General features: G+C 42.3%; 1 protein-coding gene and 1 long non-coding RNA gene across 2 annotated transcripts in view; one reads left to right on the plus strand and one right to left on the minus strand.

The window, feature by feature from the left end:
• Positions 1-4,055: 4,055 nt before the first annotated feature.
• The window catches only part of LOC139746793 (uncharacterized), a 42,576-nt gene continuing 19,322 nt past the window's right edge, over positions 4,056-27,309 (minus strand). The window contains exons 3-5 of the long non-coding RNA XR_011712231.1: positions 6,362-6,510; positions 5,155-5,393; positions 4,056-4,543 (exon numbers count right to left, since the gene is read on the minus strand). This is a non-coding gene — a long non-coding RNA (uncharacterized lncRNA). The remainder of the gene's footprint in view (positions 4,544-5,154; positions 5,394-6,361; positions 6,511-27,309) is intronic.
• Positions 19,310-27,309, plus strand: part of LOC139746792 (fibrillin-1-like) — a 172,569-nt gene continuing 164,569 nt past the window's right edge. Inside the window, exon 1 of the mRNA XM_071658344.1 lies at positions 19,310-19,581. Coding sequence (XP_071514445.1) covers positions 19,472-19,581 — 110 coding nt within the window. The 5' untranslated portion in view covers positions 19,310-19,471. The remainder of the gene's footprint in view (positions 19,582-27,309) is intronic.

The following is a 27,309-nucleotide window of genomic DNA, read 5'->3' on the forward strand; positions in this document are numbered from 1 at the left end:
TTTGTGGCAGTTTTATTTCATCTATCTTAATATTGTTCCAGCCACATCTTTTTTCATTAGTGGATTTTTGGTGGTCATACAGTGGAATCTGACAAATTTGTCATGGTTGAAGAAAAAAATAGATTAATGACTGCTCTTATTTTGTGGCATTTAAAAATGTTTTTCTTGTCTAATTCAAATCAATAATGAAATGCCTAGACTGCAAGAAAAGCAATTTTTTCTAATAAATGCTTTCTACTATAAACCTATTAGTGCACAATGGATTGTTTCAGCCTCCCCAGGACACAAAAAATAACTTTTATATTTTTATTATACTTGATTGCCATTTCCTGCATCTGCAAGAATGGCCCATCCACTCATATATACAAATGCAAGAGTTTTGGAGAGAGGCGAGTATATGCAGTCTGTTGGGGATGAGAGGGCCTGGGAAGTGGGTCAGTTGTTGTTTGCAGATGATAAAGCTCTAGTGGCTGATTCAAGTGACAAACTGCAGAGGAGGTTGACGAATTTTGGAAAAGTGCGTAAAAGGAGGAAGTTGAGAGTAAATGTCAATAAGAGCAAGGTTATTAGGTTCACTAGGGTTGAGGGAGAAGTTAATCAGGGTGTAAGTTTGAACGGAGAAAAATTGAAGGAAGTTAAGTCTTTTAGACTAAAATATCTGGGGGTGGACTTAGCAGCGAATGGAACCATGGAAGTGAAAGTGAGTCACCGGATGGGGGAGGAGTTGAAGGTTCTGGGAGCAATGAAGAATGTGGAAGGAGAGAACGTGATTGCGGAGCAAAAATGGATATGTTTGAAGAAATAGTAGTTCCAACAATATTATATGGTTGCGAGGCATGGGCTATTGGAACTAATATTCCTTTAAAAATACCTATTTTTACTCTCTGAGAAAACATTCTCTCCTTCTGCACATCCTTCATCATTCCCAGAACCTTTACCTCCTCCCCCATCTTGTGACTCACTTCCACTTCCATGGTTCCATTTGTTGCTAAGTCCACTCCCAGATACCTAAAATGCTTAACTTCCTCCAATTTTTGTCCATTCAAACTTACATCTCAATTAACTTCTCCCACAACCCTAGTGAACCTAATAACCTTCCTTTTATTCCCATTTAGACTCAACTTTCTCCTTTCACACACTTTTCCAAACATGTTTATCAACTTCTGCAGTTTCTCACTAGAATCAGCCACTAGAGCTGTATCATTGGCAAACAACAACTGACTCACTTCCCAGGCACTCTCATCTCCAACAGACCGTATATTCACCCCTCTCTCCAAAACTCTTGCATTTACCTCCCTAACCACCTCATCCATGAAACAAATTAAACAACCATGGGGACACCAAACATCCCTGCCGCAGACTGACCCTCACCGGGAATCAATCACTCTCCTCTCTTCCAATTCGTACTCATGCCTTACATCCTTGGTAAAAACTTTTCACTGTTTCTAGCACCTTACCACTTTTCACTGCTTCTAGCACCTTACCTCCCACACCATATCCTATTCAGGCTTTACACAAAGCATCTCTAGCAATCCTATCATATGCTTTCTCGAGACCCATAAATGCTATTTCTCACACATTCTTCAAAGCAAACACCTGATCCACACTTCCTCTACCACTTCTCAAACCACACTGCTCTTTCCCAATCTGATGCTTTGTACATGCCTTCACCCTCTCAATCAATACCCTCCCATATAATTTTCCAGGAACACTCAAGAAGCATATGCCTCTGTAGTTTGAACACTCAGTTTTATTCCCTTTGCCTTTGTACAATGACACTATGCATGCATTCTGCTAATCCTCAGGCACTTCACCATGATCCATACATACACTGAATATCCTTACCAACCAATCAACACACTGTCACCCCCTTTCTTAATAAATTCCACTGCAATTGCATCCAAGCCCACCAACTTGCCAGATTTCATCTTCTGCAAAGCTTTCACTTCTTGTAAAGTTAGACTTAATCATTCATTATTTACTTACAGACTGACATTCAGAGCATGCCGCAACATAAAAGTACGATGAAATCCATAGCAGAAACAGGATATATGTATATTTTGACTCTCACTCTGGCAAGCTTATGATCCAGAATCCGCCTCCTGAATGGAGCTGGGACTGAGGGTTGGAGAGATCTCATGCCTCTACTAGTCAATGTGCACCTCTTCATGAGTAGCAGCTCTACTCCAGTAGACTACTAACACATGTAGCTCCAAACTAATTTGACCTGTGTGCCTTGAGAAAAGGTACCACTTGAGGTTTGAAAGTCCTAGGCTTACAAACCCTGAAATCCAACTACAAAGCAATCACTGACCTTGGATAGGATTTGCACCATGGAAATGCTAATTCAAGAGTCCTATCTTCCACATCAGGAATAGGAATTTAGATATGGGACCATAGACCAATGAAAAGACTGCTGTTGATGAATCCTTATCACAGAATTTTTAAATTCTGATTCGAAGTCTCCCAAAAAGGTCAGCAACCTGTCAATATTTATAAACTACAGGGTCATTTGGTCATGTGGGAAGCCTAATAAGTTGTTAGCCAGACAGGAGACAATGTGTTGGTTCAAAGACTATGAGCCACATCCCACGAAAAAAAAGTGTAAAGAATTGAAACAATTTCTGGAGTGGATACTGAAGTACTGGCCTTTTGCAAACATGCAATTATTATGAAAAAAAAAATGAACTAGCCAGCCTAGTCCCGACAGAGGTGCAGCATATTTAATACAAGATATGTGAATCTCTAGTGCCAACACAGTCACGCAAATTCAAGACATACCTGACAAGATCATAACAGCATGGAATGTGATGGATGTCTGCTATTTCATACCATCTTTAAGACTGTTTTTCACACCATGAGTAGTATATACAATAATTTTGTAACTCGGAAGAACACATAACCTACAAGAGATGTGAACACTATAAGATGTAAACAGAGCTCGTCTTCATTAAGATTAAAGAAAAGCTATCTCTAAATAAGGCCAAATAACATCAATAAACTAGCAAGCAGCACAATCACACAGCATCCTAAGGCAAATATTAAAAACCTGTAAAGAAAGCTCTATCTACACCAACTCTCCAAACATAAAGCAATACCATACTCAACCTTAAAACAACAGCCTAAAATGCCAGAACAAACATCCAAATCCTTGGGTACATTAAGTCACCACAACATTCTATAATGATTTGGAAACCTTCAACAAGCACCCATGAACAGTCCTCAAGAAATTTAAAACCTTTATCAAAACTATAACTCTTGCCTGATCCTAAGGCAGATGCAGTTATCACTACCAAAAGTGATTCTAAAGGAAGAAGGAAGACCCAGTTAGAAAAGCTTCCTCAGTCCTTGCCTTCCATTAGGGGGCAAAGAATGAAAAATTTTCTCATTAAGTCATAAACACTTCAGTGCTCAAAATGACATATGGTGGATTACAATGAAGGTAAAGGGAATTTCTACCCAACCAATTTGCCCCTAAGAAAGTTAGGTAAAAAACTGATATAGCAATAGTATTAACAACACTACATAGGCTAATGCAAAATGACTTCCTAATGCAATGGAACTGCCAAGGAATCCATGATTTGGGAAGAATTGAAACACCACAGAATCTAGTTTGCAAGTCTTTAGGTAATTATCACTCAGGTAAGTAATAAACTTTCCCTGTGAGGACACCATTTCTAGTAGGGAATCATCACTCAGGTAAGTAACAAAACTTCCCCTGAGGACACTATTTCTAGTACAGGATCTTTGCTGATAGATTTCATGAAGGAGCTGCAGGGATGGTACATTAAGGTATCTAAATGTGATGACCTTGCAATGCGAGTATGGGTCATTACAAAAGGACCCGTGCTTAGATTAGGCATATCCTTAAAGAGGCGAGATTCACACCATGGATGCCATACATAGCCATCATCAATTCAAGAATACCTTCATCATTATTATGGAACAAGGTTTGCAGGATCATGGATAAATCACCGCCAGTTTCTAGCTCGGCTTTGATAATGTATGGGTCACTACTTTGGAGAATTACATTACACAAATCTTGATATCTCCATGACAGAGACCTCCTATGGATCCTCCTAACCTGCCAGATTTTTTTTAAATCTGCCAAAACAAGAATGAAAGCCACCTAAATTCTAGAGCAAAGGAACGGAACTCATTACAATCATAACCGAAAATAAATTGGATTCTGCCTCAAGCCTTATTCTCCAGCACTTATCCCTTGCCTCTTCTTTTAATACCCTCCAAACTCTGCCTGACTTCCATGCCTTCTGTATCTTCTCCACAGAACATCTGTGTGTCATTTAGACATCTAATGAACCACTTCTTATCTCCCTTTGTCTCTGACCACTAATGGATACCAACCTGTTGACTCCATTCTTTACAGCAGAGAACGGTTCTTGACATCGCCACACTTTGACTTTGGAATTCCATTTTTAGTTCATATTCCACAAAAAAAAGGAATATATCTGGCCAAGAAAAGTTCCTTTTTGTAGCTTCAAGAGGGTACCACAGGTTACGTTTCCAACTTCTAGTCTGTTGCCTGAGAAGAAAAGATACAATAATGACAGTAACTAGATTGCGTGAGCGTATGTTCTTTGAGCTAGTGTGACTTGAGAATACAAGTAACTGAATATAGAGAAGAAGGCATATGGAAAAAAATAAAGAAATCCAGCTAGTTAAACAAGACAACTGAACACTATTCAGAGTTGACAATGATTTACGCTAATGTTCTGGCTTCTGCATTTAAGACCTCTTAACACTCCTCGGCTTATCTGTTTACCACAGTGATTATATATATATATATATATATATATATATATATATATATATATATATATATATATATATATATATATATATATTAGCCTTGTATATGAACTACTTAAAGTTCAGCTGACAATCCAGTTCAGCTTTTTACTTACCAGATGGTGAACTTTGTTTCATATCTGAAGGAAGCGAGTTTTCTTGTACATGAAAAAGATACATATTATAAAAACAATTACAGAGTGTGAAGAGACAGAGACAAATTATAACGTGACATTAACATATGAATGGGCGAATACACGGAGATAAAGCTCAGGACAGACAAATTAATACACTATGAAGTTGCCAAGGACAGCAACACAGTCTAATCTAATACACACAACTTACCATGATACTTAAGAATAAAGTTTCTTCGTCGTGTATGAAGTCCATGATTGCGACGCAATGTATTAGTGTCATGGGGAACTAGTGGCAAGCTCTGGTGAGGTCAATGAGCCAGTGATACGTCACGTAATTGAAGATGTGACGCAGCACCAGCAGGGCACTGGGGACAACGTGATCCCTCGCCATCCTTAACAGATGCCGAAGACACCAACAACAGCGTTCTGAAGGCATCACGTACAAATCTGCGAATATTCACTACGACTTAATATAGAATACAGTCATCGTAAGGGTTGTGACAAAAGAAATTTCAAGTCTGGCTACCAAGTTAAAGACTCGTAGGTCTACCTAAAAGATAGTCCTTGTCGGTATGGCTAAAAACTGTCCTCGTGGGTCTGGCTACAAGATAACCCTAGTTTCTAGCTATGAAAATTCGAACTAGAGTTCAACCACACCATAACATAAACATACTGCTATCATCTCACTTCAAACATCTATTTCCGTATGACGTGTTGCCGCGCTTTTGCCCATGCCATACCGGCAACTAATATATATATATACATATATATATGGGGATAGGGGATTAAGAATACTTCCCACGTATTCCCTGCGTGTCGTAGAAGGCGACTAAAAGGGGAGGGAGCGGGGGGCTGGAAATCCTCCCCTCTCGTTTTTTTTTTTTTTTTTTTTTTTTCAATTTTCCAAAAGAAGGAACAGAGAATTGGGCCAGGTGAGGGTATTCCCTCAAAGGCCCAGTCCTCTGTTCTTAACGCTACCTCGCTAATGCGGGAAATGGCGAATAGTTTGAAAGAAAAAGAAAGATATATATATATATATATATATATATATATATATATATATATATATATATATATATATATATATATAATCAATGAAAGACCGAAGGTAGCAACCATCTGTCACCCTGAGGTGGTTCAACCAAAGCCTCCAGCCTTGAAAAGTCTCTCGCAGATATAATACATAAGTCAACCATCCACCAGCTGGGACTTCGACAAGCTTCACCTTCGTGGTGTGCATTGTCCTTACGCCTCCGCTGCTAAACACTGCTCCTCCTGTGCACTTGAGCCAATCTACTGCACTGTTTCCCCACTGCTTTGTGTTAAGGAGCATACTCCCGTGCTATTAATACCTCCCTTTTAAATGGTGTCCTACCTAGCAATGTGATATTCCATAAAAAGTCACAATCTCTCACCTGTCACTGAAGTTTCTCCCTGCACGTCGAAGACGGACTTTAGTGGAAATCACATATATCCTAAAGGTTCGCCATGGTGAGGGGTCCTGTCTAGCGATGGCCACCTGACGATGGGCGAGTTCCGCCATGTGTTCCTTACACTGCGTTACCTGGAGAGGAAACCAGATCCTATTATGATTTACAAGCAAGTAATTACGCTAATCGCTGGGATTCACCCTCTCACTCGCACCCTATTTAGACACTGGAATCAATTATACAATATCAGGCACACGAATATTCTATCTTCTTCACTGTGTTTATGAATATAAAAAGCTTAATATATCATACGGAATGTAACTATAGAAATTAGATCTCAAATATGCTGCTTTAGCAATACTATATGTACCGGAAAAGAAAACCTTTCAGTCGCGAACATCAATCATATAAGTGTCACTAGACCTACCCCCAGGATCCACCCTGCTCTGGTACAATCCTTCCCCGCTACCTCAGGGATACCTGGGCAAAAATTTTATCTTAAAGTGCAGTCAACCTAAAGAAAACACATTCTGTACACTATTCACTGGGCAATTTTAAAACCAAATCAAACAAAATACGAAAAGTGTGTCAAAACAAAATAATAAATACGATAGAACGTCCTGAAACAATCCTTTCCACCACTGTCACCAACCAGTGTTATATAACCGAACATCACAACAAACAAATAGACTAACGGCAAAACGAAGCTGACACGAAACCCAAACACAATAATAAATGGATTCCATTCTCCAAACAATCCAAAGTTAAACGCCTTCATAACTAAACAAACACACACACACTGTACAGCCCAATCACCATCAAAACCGGGAAACTTGCTTAGAGCAATATGATATTACAAAAAGTACAAATTTACACCAGTATACAAGGCTGGTGAACTTTATAAGTTATAGCCAAAAAACTGCATAGTTTTAAGTATAGGGACTTAGTATGTGCCAGTATGAATGTAACAAAAAACAACCATAAAACAACTCGACACAACCATAAAGTGACATAAACAGAGAATGCAACCCAACACTTTCATAACCCTTCCGATATTCTGATTCCCTGGGCCCATTACTTGCCTCCCTCAACATGGACCCTTCACCAACGCTGTCAATGAAATGCTTTGTTAACGTAACCATAGATAAATATACTCTTAGATTCAAACAAACAACGCTGTCACAAACCGACAGAAACACTCAGAATGATCCTAACTCTACACAGATCTAAACATTGCTAGTACACCCCAGACCACAACAAAACAACACTTAATAACTTGAACATAACCGATTAATGTTATAATAACCCTGAAAGCTATACCCTAACTCCAGACTTAACCAAATAACTTTATCAGTCTAGTGCGACCAACCAATGCCACAAGAAGCTAAACAGCTAAAAAAAAACAATAACCAAATATAAGTGAAGCAACCAAGCAAGGACATTCTAAGCCTCAGGCAACCAAAAGGCACGACACTAACCGTAGACACAGCCAAAGAATGATATAACTCCAAGCAAGCAAACACCATCACAAGCAGATAAATTTCACCAAAACCTCAGTCAAGGTAACACCATATCCCAGTACACAACCCAACACCATCTTCGACCCCAGACACAACCCAGCAGGACCACGAACAAACAATGCTTTTGTAACTTTAAAAAGACAGTGTTGTCTACAAGCACAAACAGAAGACGCCTCAGAATAAATCAAATCCATATACCAATAAGATGATGCCGATAACAGATCACACTAAATCAAGACAATGCTATCAAGACCATAGACCCGTTTCAAGAGTACGATTCTAAACCTGACACAACGGACAACGCCAACAACAGGCATCAACTCATAGCAAAAATACCACTCTGGCCTGACCTAACCAGTTACCACGACCACAAACCTCCCCCCAACAACCTAACCCCCGGCACAACCACGGGACTACCATCATAAGCGAACTCTTACGACTATAACCCCAGCCACAAGCCATAACCCGGAACACAGTCTCAACAAGAGCTGGACCAGGGCTGTGGGTGTTGGTCAATGTCTGGCGTCCTCAAGGGTGTGTCCTGGGACCAACATCCTACACTTTATTGCTTTCTTATTTTGATAGCCCGCCTGGCTGTGTACGTGAACCACCTTCTGTGGCCTCAAGTAGCGCACATACCCAGGCGGTTCGTCAATCTCTGATACCCAAGGTTTAGCACTTGTCTCAAAGTTACCTCATATCTATATCTGACTCGTACATGAGGAGAGCCATTAGCTGCATCCTTGAAGTATAGATGTAGAGTCATAAAACTCTCCCTAATGTAAACATACACTGTGGCAGGAGGAGGGGTGCAGTCGCCTATCAAATTTTATTTTGCATATGCCAAGCGACCAGAACGTCCACGGAATAAAGCATTCTGTTGTCCTACTGAAGTTTCTAAAATTCTGTAGCGAAATTCAGAAGTTTGGGTGTTTCAACGTTGTCTGTGAGTGTGTCGTTGAATGAAAAATACAGTACATAATCTATCAATTAAACAAGTCTCAGTACTACAGATTATGCAGACAATGAAGATTTCAATTTCCTTTTTAGTCCTTGACGATACTTTACTTTTATCTCTCCGTGATATGCTTTATTGGCACAATAATAATGACCCCTCAACTTCTGTTTGATTCTCGCCCTCTCACATAGTATCATCAATATTACTAAGTCGGAATCATGAATATAGATATTAATAAAATTAGCTAGCGCTAATCTATCCTAGAAATTAATCCTTTCTCTTATATCAAGTTATTTCATATAACAAACATTTCCAACCATACAAACCATACAAAAAGAACTCTCATAGTCAGTTACAAGTGAAAATTATGATAATCAACAAATATTACACAGATTAAGACAGTCTAACAAACTAATTCCAAGTCAGGGCAAACGACCAATCTAATGAATCTGATGTTTACTTTCTCTGGCCCCAGTGGTTTGATAAAAGATAAAAAAAAAAAGTGTAAAACTCTCTCCCGTACTAGAATCAAGTAATTAGAAACACCGTCGTTGATTCAAGTCAGTCAAGTGGTCATCCTCGCTTATTACACCCCTTTTTTCCGTAAGTCATTTGATGTTTCTTACCAATAACCTAACATCAATGCAGGATCAATCATGTGAGGAAGTTCGTTTCATGGAAGGAAGGACTTCCTCACGGAATCTTCCTTGAAATAACAGGCGAGAAATACAATTAAAAAATATAGAAAAAAAAACATTTAACTTATAAAGTCAATGACGAAAATGTGCATAAAGAAATCGTATTTATCACGCACACTGGGGAGGAGTAAACGGTTGAATAAATCTTCTAAAAGTAATTCTAAAAATACTGGTTCTTTGAATCACATAACCAACATTACCGCTGGCACAGTACTGGAGGTACTCGTGTGTGTGTGCGTGTATATATATATATATATATATATATATATATATATATATATATCAAAGGACTGTCTTCAGAAAGAGCGGGAGAAGCAATCTCAAGTGGAGCGACGCGTCGTATTCATAGCCTTGAGAAGGACGGTACGATCCCTCAGCACGGGCCGGTACTGCCCTTGGTGTATAAATGGCCTGACATCCATGAACTGACCCTTACGGGTAAGATCAAAGGTCACACTATCAAGCCCAAGGGTACGTACCGTCGTGCTCAAGCGTCTCATTGTTAGAAGCAGTGCATTTCCCCGCCATCCCGCGTAACCTTCGTTCGTTCACATGGATACATCTCCCACTCCCTTGAACACACACACACACGCACATGGTTTGTTGTTGGTTAAGAACTGAACCAATAACCAAAAATGTACAATAGAGGATATCTGATCGTAAATAATTCCTTTAGGAACATATGGTGCGACACAGAGCTGCTCCACAGTCCGAGTGTGTGGAACAGAGAGGACATTATGGGAGCCAATGTGTTTGATACGAGTAGAGCAGTTCATGACATGAAAAGCGTGTAAGCTTATGTAATGAACTTTGTTAACAACTTGCGTCACAATTATTATCCGGCCCCTGAGATCTGACAAACACCCTTCTGTGACCTCCACAGTCCTTCGGCGCTCGCGCCTAGACTGAGCATCGTAGCGCACAATAATGAAGCCAATGATAGCGGTAAAGTCTCATCCAAATGGGACGTATGGACCGACATACTCCTCATCGCGTTACAGATTAAAGTTGGATATCTGTGAAGGAGAAAGACGTCACACTGATCATTATTAAATTTATCTTCAAACCCATGACTAAAATGTTGACAAACTTGTAATAACAAGATTTACAGGATATATCAGTGCCATATTGGAGCATGCATCATTATTAACAAATAGGCTCTCTTCTATGGGGCTCCTGCAGCTTCAAGGCTGCACTCTACGCGGGAGCAAAGTAACGCGGAGCCATTTGGTGGCGAGAACGTCTTTGGAGAAGCGGTACTCTATTCCGTCCTCGGACGATAATACAGCCTCGTCGAAGTGACTGATTTCTCCCGGTGTTCTCACCTGCAGGCTACAGGAAGAGTCCGCTGACATTCACACACAAAGGAGAACACATATAACGAAGTAACATGGGAAAGTATATATTACGAAACAGACAGGTGACAATCAGAAAATTTTTCTAAATCTATCGTAAATACACTGGTAAATATCGGGTCACGGGTAAGGGGTGCAGAAGATGATGTAGGGACATGGGAAGAGTTGAATGACAAGAACGAAAGTGTTTTCACAGTGGAAGACACAACAGCCCGAACACCAGTGAGATGAAGTGGGGAGGTGGTCTTGCAAAGCATTGAAATATCTAGACATGAATGTTAAGCTAAAGGGGTCTTGACTCATGTAAGGCTCTTAGTCCTGTGAGCACGAGGGACTTGGGAGTCGTCATGGTCATCAATGTATAAATTTAGGAGGAAACAAAACACCTTGTGGCACTCAGGTCTCATTGTGATACATGCGTCAACTTAGCTCTCGAGTTTGACGGTATCATACACCATACAAGTCGCATGAAATTTCGTGGTAAGTTTCAGCAGGTCTTTGTATGTTACAAAAACATGTCTGTCACATAGAGGATTCACGCTCTAAATTCATCTTATAAATTAGTGCGTTCCAGTTCTTGCAGAGGCCATTGTATCTATTATTCTAGAGATTAACGGCCGAAAAAAAATATGAAGCCATCTCCTGTTTACCACTCCTTCCATGACCTTACAGAGCCAAGTAATCAACGACACAACTCCAAACGATGTGGACTTCTCAGGGCGCCTCTCTCTCTCTCTCTCTCTCTCTCTCTCTCTCTCTCTCTCTCTCTCTCTCTCTCTCTCTCTCTCTCTCTCTCAACACTCTTTATAGGCTACGGTGTGACGTGCAGAAAGTGCTGTGAATGCCGAGTTCGAAGCGTCCTGATCTCTAATGACGATGTTTTACCCGAATACCTAATAAAGACGGTCGAGAATCTCCTATGGTTTTGTCAGTGGCTGCACAAAAAATGCCCAGCAAATACTTCTCTCATGCCGAATTAACTGGTGCATACCACGCTATTATCTTGTGTGGAGGGGCAGTCCTTCCTTTTTTCGCCTTGGTCTCATGTTTCAAAAAAGCCAGGATCCCAACTGTCCGAGCATCTAACAACAGAGTCGCTTCTGGCAGTGATGTTCACACTGCCCACTCGATAGACGATGAGTATTGATTCTCAGAGTCCTGATGGGCTATACGTTTTTTTGCCTGCCTTCTCACTGATTATCTTCATAGTGTATCAAGGGCGTTAGAGGGAGGTATATTCGTCTGAAGTGGTTAACATAGCTGTGTCTCAGGAGTCTCTCAGCCTGTTTGGTCACCCTCCTTAACTCTGACCTCGCGAATTTGTACTCGGTTTTGGTCAACAAGTGGGGGGGGGGGGGGGGGGGGGGTTGTTTCGGACCTTGCATCTTCTGCTGCGTCTATTGTGTCCCCAATCAGGGTATGGCGTCTCCTTCGAACACTGGACTAATCTCCGAGGCTAACTGTAGACCTTTGTGGCTTCGAAAACTTCACCAGATGGTTACTGGTGGCATAAGTTTCCTAAATATCTCCCCCCCCCCCTTCCCGCCTGGTGATCGTTGCGAAAGACCAGCTTGCTCACTTAGCGTCCAATTTATTGATTGTTAAGAGAGGCATGAAAGTCGTCGAGTATGACGCTCACTGGCCAGCATGTCGTATGTTGTTCCCCAGGCGACGCTCACTGCCGTGTTTGGAGAGACCAGGCCACACACACATATCTATCAGAGCTACGCTGCTCCGCGACCTCACCCCCATCTCGAATTTCAATACTACATACCTTTTTCATATACAGCTTCGAGACTACTGAGAAGTGATCCGTCTACTGTCGTCTTCCACTCACGAGAGTGGTTGTCCCCCCTCCCACTCACAGAGACGAACAGCAAAGTCTTCTGAAATTAATTTATCGCGAGGCAACAGAGCAACAAGTGAGTCCAGCTCCTCATCACGAGGAGTGGCTGGCGTCCACGCGATATATTAACCAGACAGCCACATGCACGTTATTAAATTCTTCTTTACATGGGAGTGTCCGAAATAGATTTCAGAGTAATCTTATTCTTAGTTCTACAGTGCAAAACATTTTCCTTTTCTTTTCGACCGAATCAAGGGTGTGGGGTGCCTCAGGTTCTTGGATCTAAAGCGTGAGTGTGGAGAGTACGGCTGCCTGGCTTTTTAAAAGTCGACCCACGAGAGTGGTTGTGTACAAAGCCCTGCCGTTCGCGCCCAATTATGATCCTGCCCACTACGGCCTCGCAAACTAAGCAGCATCACTGCTAAAGGACCCGTTCTGTCAGGTGAAGTCTGCCCTGCATACACTGACGCTTTCTTTCATCCCTATAGGAGCAGCGTGAGTACACAGCACCGAAACAACCTCTCGGTACGGTTTCCAAGCTCCTCTTCCAGATGAGGACAACTCCACATCCACATCTTAACTATATATTCATGAGGTTCATGACAATGATAAACATCATTATCCCTTATGATAATAATAACAACACAATCATTACCGTGAGTCAGGTTTATATCATCGTGTGGACAGGTCATGCAACGAAACTTGTACAAGTAGGCGACAAAGAGCAACAACCGAGGGAAAAAAATGAGTGGGTAAGCTGTGTGTTCTTGGACTACCAGAGGGTATTTCACTCTCCTCTGGAGAAGTGGATCTCATACAAAATTGATCTCATACTTCTCGAGTCGTGTCTCGGTCTCTTCAGCACCATACGTACCCCCAATAAAAACGAGATGATTCGTCTTGAACATATCTTATATTTACAACATTCCTTAACATAATCATGTTCCTTTTCATTTAGGGTTGGAACTTTAAAAGATGACTAACACCACACACCATCTGCAAGGCCCTCACGCGACACTAGTGGAACGCGTACAATCGGTTGGGAACTACTGTCCTGGAGTAAGATGGCAAAAATATACCAAATCTTAACTCCGTCACAAGCGGAGAACTCCTTCAACAGATCAAGTATGACCTAAGCGTACGGTAAATGATGACACGTAACAGAAGTGCCCACCAGGGCACGTCTTAACTCCCGTAAAATTCTTAGCTAGAAGGATTCGATTCGTACTTGAATATGTTTGTGGATGATGATGCCACAGTATCCACAAAGACAGACTCCAGCTTTCATTAGACACAGGGAAGGACAAATAACAGGAGACCTGAAGGTCCATAACGAGGTTATGGGTTAGTGCTTAAAAATATGTGGTAGAAAAGGGACAGTAAAGCAGAAGGCATCTCCCCATCCACCCATCCCTCCGACTCAACATCAGGCAAGGAAAAGATGAAAGGAAAATAAATACCTTGAAGTATGAGGAACATAATACCAGTTTAACATCTGCTCTATAGCAGGATTCTGTAAAAGAAAGACATGAAACATGAGACGTAAACCAGGATTATTTACCGATAACAGATATCACGGAAGTATCTGTCTAACCTTAATCTAAATGCATTTACAATCTTCGCATTTACTACACGTTCAAACACTTTTCATGTGAAAAACAAAACTTCATCTTAATACCATAATCTATGGTCACTGAATCTCTGTCTTAAACAATATTCGTATGTTATGCCGCTAAAGTTATTCAGCTTTTTGAGCACCCAACAGGTAGAGGAATTTATTTTCATTGCAGAATTACTTTAGGACTTTTGAATCTTTCCTTATAAAGCTGTTTTCTAAGTGAAGTGAGTAGTCTGACTGCTCTTCTTTGGATTTACTCTAGTTTTCCGTCATCTTTGATTAGGTTTTGATGACGATAACTGAAAAGCGTATTAGATGAGGTCAAACAAGTGTAACATAAAAAGGGTGAGTTTCGCATCCTTTCGCCAGCAGTCTAAATCTACCTCTTAATCCTAACATCCCGTCGGCTTTATTACATACATCTTGGCAATGCGTATTTAAGGTAGTTCCCAATAATCAATCCAAGGTTCGTTTTCTCTACCAGTGGCAGTTTACCAAGTGTTTTTGTACTCATAATTTACAGTATATTTTTGGCACCAGAGTAAAAGCAATCAAGTTCACTCATTTTACTCCTCGTATCCTTCCCCACCTACACTCTCATATATATATATATATATATATATATATATATATATATATATATATATATATATATATATATATATATATATATATATATAACTGAAAAGTTCAATCCGATTCGTTTAACATGATTTTTTTGTTTCGGAAACCATGATGATGGTCAATCATTAATCTATCTCATACTAGGAAATTTACCGACAGATTATAATTACTGTTTCGAACCAAAATGAGACTAGGAACTTACCGACAGACCATAATTATTGTTTCGGACCGAAGTAAGACTAATGAGACAGTGTTTCGAAGAGCATTTTCATTCCGTTTTGAAAATCGATGTTACGTTAACAAGTTTCCAGTCCTTTGGCACTCTCTCTCTCTCTTGAAACAACGATTAGTTGAATATTTTCATGACCAGAAAAGCTAGTTGCAGGCTACTTCTTTCAATATGCTAATACACTTCCATAGTCTGTCACCCGGAAACAGTATCTGGAGAACTGAACAGGAATACATGGGCAAAGAAATTCTATGATCTGCACTTCTATAAAATATATATGACTCAGAATACACATCACCGCTCTGAAGAGAGCATCCAGAGACGAGAAGCAGAAACTGCATCTGAAATCATGGAGTAAAACCGCAAGGAAACAGAAGAAAAGAAGGGAGAGCGAATGAAAAGGAAGGACATTACCACGAGTTTCAACGATCGGCTTGACGAAGTCGATACTGATCAGTGTTTCGAAACAGGATGAAGCCAGTCAACCAGAGGACACAAGGAAATGAGCAGGTGAGAGTCATGAAAACAAACATGAGTTCAACTGACTGTGCGATGGAAAGTGGAAGCTACGAGATGGGGTCCACCCCACACACGTTAAACTCCCCCTTTATATACACAAATAATCACACACACAGCACAATATATATATATATATATATATATATATATATATATATATATATATATATATATATATATATATTTAACGATGAAATGTTAAGAAAACTAGATCAGCCTTGTGTAAAATTAACATAAAGAAGTTCTGACCTCACGACTGTGGTAACGTCTGCTTTTATATGATACCGTAAAAGGATATACGTCAACAGACGTACGGTTGACAGAAGAGCTCATGTAATATTCAGAAGGAACACATTTTGTGATGAGAGAGAGAGAGAGAGAGAGAGAGAGAGAGAGAGAGAGAGAGAGAGAGAGAGAGAGAGAGAGAGAGAGAGAGACTCCTTTATGGATGCAGTAATTACTGGAGGGATTGTTCGAGGGGGCTTCGCGAAGGATGGGTTGCTTGTAGGAGACACTACAGCAAGGAGGGACTTCTTGATGAAACGACTGCTTGACAGAGGGGGTGCTCTGCTCGAGAGGGTGATTGTCTAAAGGAGAGGATGCTCCAGCGGACAACCTGAATAAGAAAGTCTCTGAAGAGGATCTAAATGATGAACACTCTAAAAGAGGAATTGCTTGAGAGATGAACTTCTCAAATAGGCAACTGCCTGAAATAGGGACTCCCTTATGAAACGACCTCTTGATGGACAAATGCTTGATGGAGGGACTGGTGAGAGAGAGAGAGAGAGGAGAGAGAGAGAGAGAGAGAGAGAGAGAGAGAGAGAGAGAGAGAGAGAGAGAGAGCGAGCTGCAAACCGCCCGAGGAAGGAACCTGATGAACGGACGGGTTTGAAGAGGTACTTCTACTTTAAGGAGGAGTGCTTCAATGTCAGCAGTCCTGAGTCCACTATAAAGTAACAACTGAGGACCCCCATCAACATCCGCCAGTCCTGGGAGCATCCGGCAGTTACTAAATACTCTATTGTCCTTATCAACTGCGTCCACTTGGCCTTCTGCGTCTGGTGTGAAGTGATGGCAAACATGCGTTGAAAACCTGGAGTGTCCGTCGTTGAATAGAACAATGAAACGCCTGTTGACCTGTCATATCACGAAAACGAATACGAGGAAGACAACGTATATCACGACAACTTCAATCAGCGATGAATTAAATCATGACTAAGGAGCTAACATGCGTTTTAGGAGTAGAACAGCAGTTAGACCGAAAAGGTTCGGATGTGTCTTTAAACGACGTAGCATCTCATGGGTCAAAGGCCAGGACTGATGTCTAAGGTGTCGTGCCGTTGCATTCAAGTGTCGTCCCGTCATGTTCAAGGGTCGTACCGTCACGTTCATGGGTCGTAGCGTCACGTTCAAGGGTCGTACCGTCATCCTCAAAAGGATCTGAAGAAATCCAAGAAACTATGAGAACTGTGTCTCGAACTTGTGCCAAACTCACTAACCTCCAAAGCTCAACCAAGGACGTTGGTCTTCCAGTTGTGTGACCTCTGTTGACCTCGGAGGTGGAGCACGATCTCATCCGTGACCCCGCAAAGAGACAACTAATATGTAACACATATCACATGTAACCCTTTTTGACCTTACAATTTGGACATTTTCGACCTGATACGTGGCAAGTGCCGTTTAACTTGATACATGGGATCCCATGTTCCGGCTTGCTACCCTAGCCTAACATATGACCCTGAAGGTAAACCTAAACCTTGGCATGTGACCTCTTGACCTAATATACGTGAAGGTTAACCGGCTACCTGGCGTATTTTCTGTAACTTAGAACATTTCCTATGGCGTGGAAGGTGTCCTATACTAACATCCTTGCAGCCCCTCCAACATGACCTGTCTCAAAAGCGTGTGCCCGAAACGCCTGGCACATGTATGACAGCATTACCAATGACGGGGTTGGGGCTTATCACACACCAGGTTCAGAACTCACGAGGGAACGGATGAACGAGCTTAAAATCTATGCCTCCCGAAAGCGGGAGCAGGTTATCATTCGGACCTTCCTGTGTACACCTTCGAAAATAATCATATAGAAAGGAACTTGAAGATTCTTTTTGGGACTGAAGGCTAATGGTGAGGCTTGTGGTGCTGTGTCTCAGCATGCGACCTCAGAGAGCGAGGGTGTTAGCGCGGGGCACCATATAGAGCATCGCAGACCCACATTCCTGCCTGATAATGAAGTGCGCGTCGCGGCGGGATTCCTGTAGCATAATGGCGCCATCAGTCACATCAACCATGAGCGGCCCACCTTTCACCGTGTTGCCTAACGCCACTAACGGGGATGCCAGCGGCCTGGTGCCTGCCTGTGCGGCGCCAAACACGCATTCTCCAGCCGACCGGTCATCGCTAATGGTCGCCCTGACGTCATGACTGCACAAGCTTGGGCGGCTGGAGGCCAATGCACATGGTGGTCCAGATGATCAAGGGAAAATGCTTTCAGGAGTGATAATATGCTTTTAATACGGTTGTCTCAGCTGCAAGGCATTTAGATGGGGGTGCATATATTATCATTATGAATAATAATTTCGCGATTATGTTGGGGATCATTAGTTGGCTCAACAAAGTCCCCTGTTTTGTCTGACTTCATCTGGGACGCCTATGCTGGACCCAGAACTGCTTTACATTAAGCGTCTCCCGCTGTTTGTCTGAGATTCCCTCCTCTATAAACAAGTTCTCGAAGTGGCTGTATACAAAACACTTCGGAGGGGAGAGAGAGGAGGAAAAAAAGGGTCGAGTTCGACCGTTGGGCGGGCTATGGAACTGTGGAGGCGAGGCCGTATGGTCACAATAGGTGCGTAATGAGGTAGAGAGTGTGGGGAGGTCTGTTGGCTGTCGGGACTTGAGCTCCGACCCTACCTGGCCTGGCCTCTATCACGGGCTGGAGTGTTGGCGCCCACACACCCACCCCATCCCTCCTCCTACTACCACAACCTGCATTATGGCGCCTTCACGCACACGCGCCACCGCTGCATACTGTTACTTACACTCACTTAATACTTTAAGTATAACCAGATGAACAGCTGACGTTGGATAAGCCAAGGATTAGGCGAGAGCCTCCGGGTATGATTTTCATCTAAAGGCTACGTTGCAATTTTGGAGGCTGAAGAAAATCCTTCATGAAAAGACGTAAGGGAGATGGATCAGACGTCGTCGTAAACAGTTCTGGCCACTTCCAGAACCGCAGTAAAAAGTCTGGATGGCTTTGTGGTCATGCACACGCGCGCAGGGTCGGCCTCGTCCCTGGCACGGTGCAAGGAGAGCTCCTGGCACCTTCTTCCCCTTCTGAGCACCACTTGGTCGGTGCTGTCTCTCCTCCCGTGACGCCGTCAACCCAGTCCTACTGGTTCTTATCCCCATCTGGAGATTCCTTTTGGGGGCGACGGCTTCCCCCAAGAACTCGTGCTTGTTGTTACCGAGGTTGACCATGACTGGTGGGTGTAAGTGTGGGAGTGAAGTGGGTGGGCGGTCAGACGGGGAAGCGGGTAGAGCTGGGTGGCTGGCGCGAAGACGCCACTCGAGCCTCATACTCGCTGCGGCCGCCGAACGTGCAGCATCCACCGGCCGCTCCTGCTGCCCCCAGTCACTCCCCGCGCGCACCCGTTCTCGTATAACAGTGACAGTGCCTCTCTCTCATAGTGACATATGACACAACAGTAGTTAGGGTCGGAGCAAAGATGGCATGGATGGTGAGGGTATTGCTAGGGGTGTTGTTAGTGGCGGTGGCTGTAGCCAAGCCCGATGGATTCTCCGGGTATGATGGCAAGCGGCATCCGCCTCCAGGAGGGTAAGTGTTGACCCCTTCTGCATGCCCGGCGTCAGGCACTCTGGCACCGTAACATGTATTCCTAAGTCTTTCTATTCTGTGGCCAGGAATCGGCGGATAGTAAGTTTCAATTTTTTTTTTTTTTTTTTTTTTTGTCACCAACGGTCCTTGGCAGTAACTAAATGCTAACATTAGATTAGGATCCTTCACATAGAGATGGCGGAAACACTGGAGTGTGACCTTCGTCCTCAGACGTCATCTTACGGTCCACTGTTGTAGTGGCACGATCAAGACATCACAACACCATTTACGACCGTGCATGAAACCTGACCCACAGAATGGAGACGCCTCCTCAGTCTTTACAGGCGGTGCTGGCCTTAGTTCAAGGGTTTGACTAAACCGTATAACCTGCAACAGTAACAACTACTCTGCTGTAACTATATATGCATGAGCTTCGGACACCTGCAAATTGGGAGCATGTGAATTCTGTCTTCTTACTGGCGAGGAATCCCATACGACTGAAGGGTGTGTTGAGCCCGCAGACTGTTTGCTCTCTCGGTCATCGGGGACCAAATGCGCGGGCGGAGAAAGGTTTGCTACGCTAAGAATTATTCTAAACAAGTATTGAAAAGCCGTGATTCAACAATGTTTGTAAAACGAGAAACTAGAGTTTCTGAGGGATAGTTTCACACCTAAAGTATATACTATATATACTATATATATATATATATATATATATATATATATATATATGTGTGTGTGTTTATTATACATATAAATTCTGTTTATTACGAATGAGCTACTTATGTCAACTGCTGTTAATCATGTATGAATATATATATATATATATATATATATATATATATATATATATATATATATAGGTGTTGCTTAACTCGGTCTGCATGAGGCTGCACTGCGAGTGAAAATTCACCTTTGGCGAGGCTGTTTAGGACTACAGTCACGTCAGAGAGCTCCTTATTCCAAAGGAGATAAGTTGGTATATTCCACCTTACGCCAGGTCCCCGTGCATCGACCAAACAGAGAAGGATGGCTGTGACCCGGCCCTCCTCCCCCCCCCCAGACCGGGATTCGAACCCGGGTCTGCTGATCTAATCCAGAGCCAGCGTCACTAATCACAACCCGGAGGTTCCTGTAACTGGATAGGTAATGGCGTCTGTTAATTATGTAACTTCAGTAGCCTGGAGTGCCTGTGTTGAACATCTTGTCTGCATATATATAATATATATATATATATATATATATATATATATATATATATATATATATATATATTTGGTACACAAACCAAACGGAAAATTTATTCCTAGGAAAGGTTTTTTCACTCGATATAAAGTAACCAACGTTTAAATAATGACAAGAGAGTTTGCGTTTAGTATACTAGAAGATAAACAGTTATGAAACTGAAGGCCTTGGGGAGCAAATGTTATAGCCAGATGAGTGGGCGGCTTCATATTATGTTTGGCAGGAAGCCACAGGGAGAGAGAGAGAGAGAGAGAGAGAGAGAGAGAGAGAGAGAGAGAGATTCAGGGAGAATGGGTCACGTTGTTGGCCACGTTGACCGGGCCTCCCCTCTCCCGCCACAACAGAAAGAGCGAAAATCTCTCCCCCAAAATGCTGGTATTCCCCGGATAATCTTATACCCTCATCGCGTCACATAATACCGTGCGATATTCCGTATCTTGAACCGCACTTTTAGGACGGTCTTGAATGGCTGCCCCCTCCTCCTCCTCCTGGCCGCTTATACATTTTAGGAACTACTTTGCTTCTTCCATTGTGGGGTGGGAGCATTGTCAGTGGCCTCCAGACCATCCGAGATACTACGATAGCCGATCCCCTTTTCGACAAAAGTTCACGAAGGCTCAGGGGAGGGAAAGAAAATACTATTTTTTTCTTTTTTTTTTGTATATTGGATTCTATGGTCTGTATTTCAGACTTTCACCCCGCCCCCCCAGAAAAAAAAAAGAAAGCTGACGAGGTACGTAAGGAGACACCTTACCCAAACCTTTACCCTTACGTGTCTTATGGATTGGTGGTGTGTACCTCCACACCTTCGTCTGGACCCCGAGCTGCACCATTGTTCCTCTGGCCTGCCGGGCTGTCCAGACCACGGCTCTGCCGGCCCCCCAGGGTCGATGTACCCTCTCTCCAGCCTGGCTGGAGAAGAGAGCCCGATGTGGCTCCTCCAAAAACCAAGGGGCCCATGGCTGACTGAGGCCAGACGAATCTTTAATAATAATCTCAAATACACTAGGGGGCCGTTTGTTTCCGTTCTTGATATATTAAGAAGTCCCGAACGATTGATGACAATGTTGGGCGCTACCCAAGATCAAAGGGCAACAACAAAGCAAAATCAAATTTTTTCTCCCACCAATTTCCTTCTGCTTTGCTGTTGGTAAGTTACTGGCTGGACGTTGTCAGTCACTAGCCTACATTATTCAACATACACAGATTATCACACTTGTCCCTTACACTGGAACAACTTTTGCCAGCTGATGGAGATGGATTTCGCTTTTCATCATTTACTATTAACGCTAAATATTTGGCGCTTTAAGCCTTCACTGACCTCTATGTGCCAGATTACTTCTATAATAAGAATTTTAATCTTCATGTCGCTGTAACCTTCATATGAGTCGTCAGGAGGTGCAGCCTAATGCCCCTCTCCTCCCACCAGACATACCCACCAATGCATCAGGAATTTCCTCCCTCCCCTGTGTATGTCTGCGTGGCCATGCCCACTTCTGCACTGCTCTCTGCTCTCCTCCAGACTTATTTCTTATACCTCGCCTATCTCCCATCACAAGTGAAACTCTACCTGCCCTTCCGGTATCTCTATACCCATCTCGTTCCGCATCAAGAATTCTTTCTTCATTATCCTTTTTGCCAACCTCCCTATAACTCGGAGAAAATCTTCATCTGCCTTCACTCCTCTGTGAAACTTGAAGTCTTTATGACACGTCCCTTCTTCGTCTTCCCTCTGTAACACTGCGAATCTAATGTTGCACCACACTACCACACTACCTTCAGAGACTTGCCATAAACTCCTGCCTTTATTTCAACACACCTGCTCCTTGTCACTCCTCCCTGGAAAATCTCTCATACTCTCCCTACCGTCTGGTGCCAATTCTACTTGGATCATGTTCTTTTACTCTATCTAAACTGACTCTTGCACTTTACTGACCACCTGTTAAGCCAGAAACGGTAACTACGACCCAAATTCTTTATCTGTTTTCGACCATTTATCATGACATAGTCCCACCTAATACATTACTCTGTCCTTACCTTCCCCACTACCATCTACAACACCGGACATTCCCTGAAACTTAAAAATGTTACATTAAACTGGGAAGACGCAAGCGCACAGTAAGCTGGGTAATACATCCACACCCCCGAGGAATGACTAAGGTAAGAAATACGTGACCCAATTACGCCTCTCCTCGTCTAAATTTGGCGCTGAATACCATGTCATTAGAAACTGTTCCGCAATTTTCTCATTACCTCTTGTCTTTCTTGTAGCGCCGTCATCTTCCTCCAGCAATGTCTGGGACCGAGCCAGCCAGCCAGCCAGCTCTGGGTGGCTCTCGACTCCGGCTCTTCCAAGGGAATCATCATCACCACTCGCTCTTTACGGTGTCTGGCGTATGTAAATATATGCCTTTTTTTTTTTTTGTAAATCATATAACTAGAAATATACTTTCATGTTCAGGCAACGTCCTCAATATCAAGATTCCATGGCATATATGACAACAGCGTGAAATCAATTCCTGGAATGTATTTAGAAAACTCATCGGGAGACATTGACATGAGCGTGGCTTTAGGATTTTGTTGCGGTCATAACAAAACCATCTTGCAGAAGTTTCATGTCTAGCGTATGACTGGGTCGAAATGCCTGCGTTCGTTTAAGGTCGACCTGCTTGGCTGGTGAGGAAAGGAGGCGTCACCTTGAGCTCCATCCACACATAAAATGTAACAAATTACTCCCTTGAGCCTTCACGAACCTATTTAGTAAGTAAAGGGATGGACGTTCGTAATATTCCGGATGGTGTGGAGGCCACTGATAATGCTCCACTCCACAAGGGAAGAAGCAACGTAGTTCCAGTAATGTATAGGAAGATAACAACTTATAATACGAAGATATCTGAAAGAATGCACGGAAGTAACATGCAGTACAGTCATATATATATATATATATATATATATATATATATATATATATATATATATAACCCTAGACAACACGTACCTAGAACGCCACGATCCTGCTTCAATACGCCAAGATGATAAATGCAATGCCAAGTATTACAGTGACGTCACTTGTAAAATTTCCCGCGAGAGGCTTTGACAGTTTCAACTATGACGTCTTAATCCACAGAATGGAGGCTGTGGGCAACACTGAAAGGAAAAAGTACATGGCTGCTCGGTTTCAGAACCAACAAACATTCCCAGACAATATCAGGGATCAGTGGCGCCAATTCCAGAGCATCATGGTACTGTACTTGCACCTTTGATTTCCCTAATACGCTTACCAGACATCGCTGAGGACAAGGAAACAAAAAACTAAGTCACATATCAGCAATTTCAACGCAACTGAAAGAATGAACTAATGAAAACGAAAAACCGCGCGCAAAACACAAGACAGCCTCGCTTTTGATGCGAAAGAAGAGCATAAAGATCCAGTAGAAGGATCATGTCAGATGATCTCATCCTCGGTGGACACAACAAGCCAGTCACAACGTCAGTAAGAACGATGGCGGTGGGCTGGACGCTGCGAACCCTTCACGCGAGAACAGCACGGGCTGGTGACGGTCCTTGGAAGGCACTTGTTGTCGTCTTCACTGACGCATCATCGTTCCACAAACGCCCAGCGAGGATGGCGAAATTGCAAAGCTAGAAAATGTTCAAAAGTCTTTGACTGTACAAAATAACTTATTTCGAATACCAAAATTACTAAAAAAAAAAAAAAATGCTAATATTATTGAAACAGGAGCGAAAGATACATCATCATGTATGCCTTATATTTCTTGGAATATACAATCAATAAACAAATAAGTCCTTTGAGGAGTAATGGCCTGAGCAAACTGCTGAAGACAAGTCTTCTGAAACGTACACATGCAATCGCAACACTTGCAGAAAACAGAGACGAACAGACTGTTGATTAAACGAAGGTTAGGGCTCTACAAGCATTCTTCAAAATACCACGTCAAACCTCTTTAAGCACTACTGAAGTTACGTTAAACTTCTTTAAGTACTACTGAAGTTATGTCAAACTTTTTTAAGTACTACTGAAGTTCCTGTGCAATATACCGGTCTTGGGGAATGGACACGCTGAAACAAAGGAAATACGTCAGGGGTTGATTCCCTAAATATATCCAAGTGAGGCCACATTCCCACCAGCGCTAATTAGATGGGATGCGGGAGACAGATCTCGTTTCTTAGTATAAATAAGCTTATCTGCAGTCGTATAAGGTGAATATCCTCAATAATATCTCGCTCAACGTGCAAAATTGCCCAACTGACCAAACTCGAACTGTTTAGAATTCGATGGATGAGGAACTGGTTTCCAGGAATGGGGAGACAGCAAGTGACGTGCCCATTTTTAAGAAAGATGACAGGAAGAATGAGGTATTGGTCCATGAAATTCTGACCCACTGTATATTCAGTGATAATAAGACGGGAAGAGTTAACATCAATTTATGATAAGATATTTTAACAAGGAAACAGTAATGGCCTCTATGTGTCTGAGGAACTAAAGGGATACAATAGTATTCAACATGTCACAAGAAAACCTTGTTAAGAGGTGTAGTGCACGTATAAAGTATGCAACACTGTCCTTCACGTTCTTGAGTGCAACGTAATGAAAATTATGTACAGGTTGTATCAGACCTAATTAGACCATACATCATCACTTGCCTGCAGACGCCACCAGCGGATACATAAATTTTATCGTATGGTCCGACGGTGGGCAACTAAAATTTTATCTCACGAGGGGAACTTGGCTAATGAAGAAGGTAACATCGGTAAAGCTGCCGACAACGAGAGAAGGGACGTGCTGATGCACGATTAGTAAATTTATGTTTTTTTAATGGATTTTACTCAGCACGGAACGGTACTATACGGCAGGGGAGAAACTAATGATTAGAAAATACAACTTGAAACGGAGGAAACCGTCAATAATAACAAAATAAGAATTGGACAAGATAAGGGATAGGGGAGAAAGAATACTTCCCACGTATTCCCTGCGTGTCGTAGAAGGCGACTAAAAGGGGAGGGAGCGGGGGGCTGGAAATACTCCCCTCTCATTATTTTTTTTTTTTATTTTTCCAAAAGAAGGAACAGAGAAGGGGGCCAGGTGAGGATATTCCCTCAAAGGCTCAGTTCTCTGTTCTTAACGCTACCTCGCTAACGCGGGAAATGGCGAATAGTTTGAAAGAAGAAAAGAAAGAACAAATAATGTCTCTTGTGCACAGAACTCTCTTTCCGTATGCACATATGCTCACATTTTGAGAGTGGAGGATAATATAAGGCAGTATCGAATACGTACGTATATGGGGTTCCTGTTACCGGACTCAACCTGAAAGTGTTTACAGCGCGAGCAAGGCCAGAAGTACTGCTTCGTCAAGGAACTGCTCACTCCAAAAGTCCATCATTTTACTACTGCTGCGCGGAGTGCAGTCTCGATGCTGGAGACCCATAAAAGGGGTCCTAAAGTATAATAATAATGATAATAATAATGGGAAGAGGGAGAGACTCCAAAACCAAACTATGTCATCTCCAAGCTAAGAAATGACACCGTTTTTGTCCGCAGTTTCAAGAAAATGAAATTCAAATATTTCCATAATGGTAGATCATTATGACTGCTGCATGTCAGGCTTTAATTATTATGATAAATATATGATGAAATTTAAATTAAGACAAGCTGAAACGGTAGGCAGACACTGTAAGGAGTATTAAGATGCCAGCATGTCCTCGATAATAATTTCGCTGACTCGCTTGCAACCACAAAGCATGACATTCCCACTGCAAGTGAGAGAGAAAAAGTGAAACAAAATTGCCCTGTCTAGTCACAGAAGTTGGCGCTGCAACAACTTAATTTGGGTGATTTACTGTCCCGGGGGGGTATAAGCGGTGGCTGGCAACACTGCAAGGGAACGGACGCGCATGCGTCACCAACCGCCACTGTTACTAAGACCTTGTACCATACTACCCTATGTGTTCCTGTCAACAATGTACTCTGGCGACCAACGCAGATGGCGCTCTCAATGGCTAATTCTACAGTAAACAGAGCCAGTAGACAAACTTCAAAGAAGTGTCGAAGTCAGGATCTTACCCAAACATTTAACAGTCTAAAGGTTAAGTGTTCAGCGTAAGTCTAATTATTCAGCATAACTGCAGAGGATATCAGAAAAAAAAAAAAAAAAATACCTTGCAACTATCGTCAGTAGAAATTGTAAGCACCAAGTCTTCAGCTGACAGAGGCTGAAGACCGAATCTTCAGCAGATGCGTTTCTGAAGACACGCTTCAGAAGATATTCTGAAAACAAAATCCTAAGATGATGCAGTACAAAGACTGGATCTTCATTACATGCATCACATCGTATAAACGAATCGCTTTAGTTGATAAGATCTAAGGCATAATTCTCCAACAGACAGTTATATGACCATATCTTCAATAAACTGAGTCAGGACTAAATGTGCAATTGACAGCGCCTAAACTAAGAAAAAAAAAAA

The sequence above is a fragment of the Panulirus ornatus genome, chromosome 66, assembly GCF_036320965.1.
Source record: "Panulirus ornatus isolate Po-2019 chromosome 66, ASM3632096v1, whole genome shotgun sequence".
Taxonomy (NCBI): Eukaryota; Metazoa; Arthropoda; class Malacostraca; order Decapoda; family Palinuridae; genus Panulirus; species Panulirus ornatus.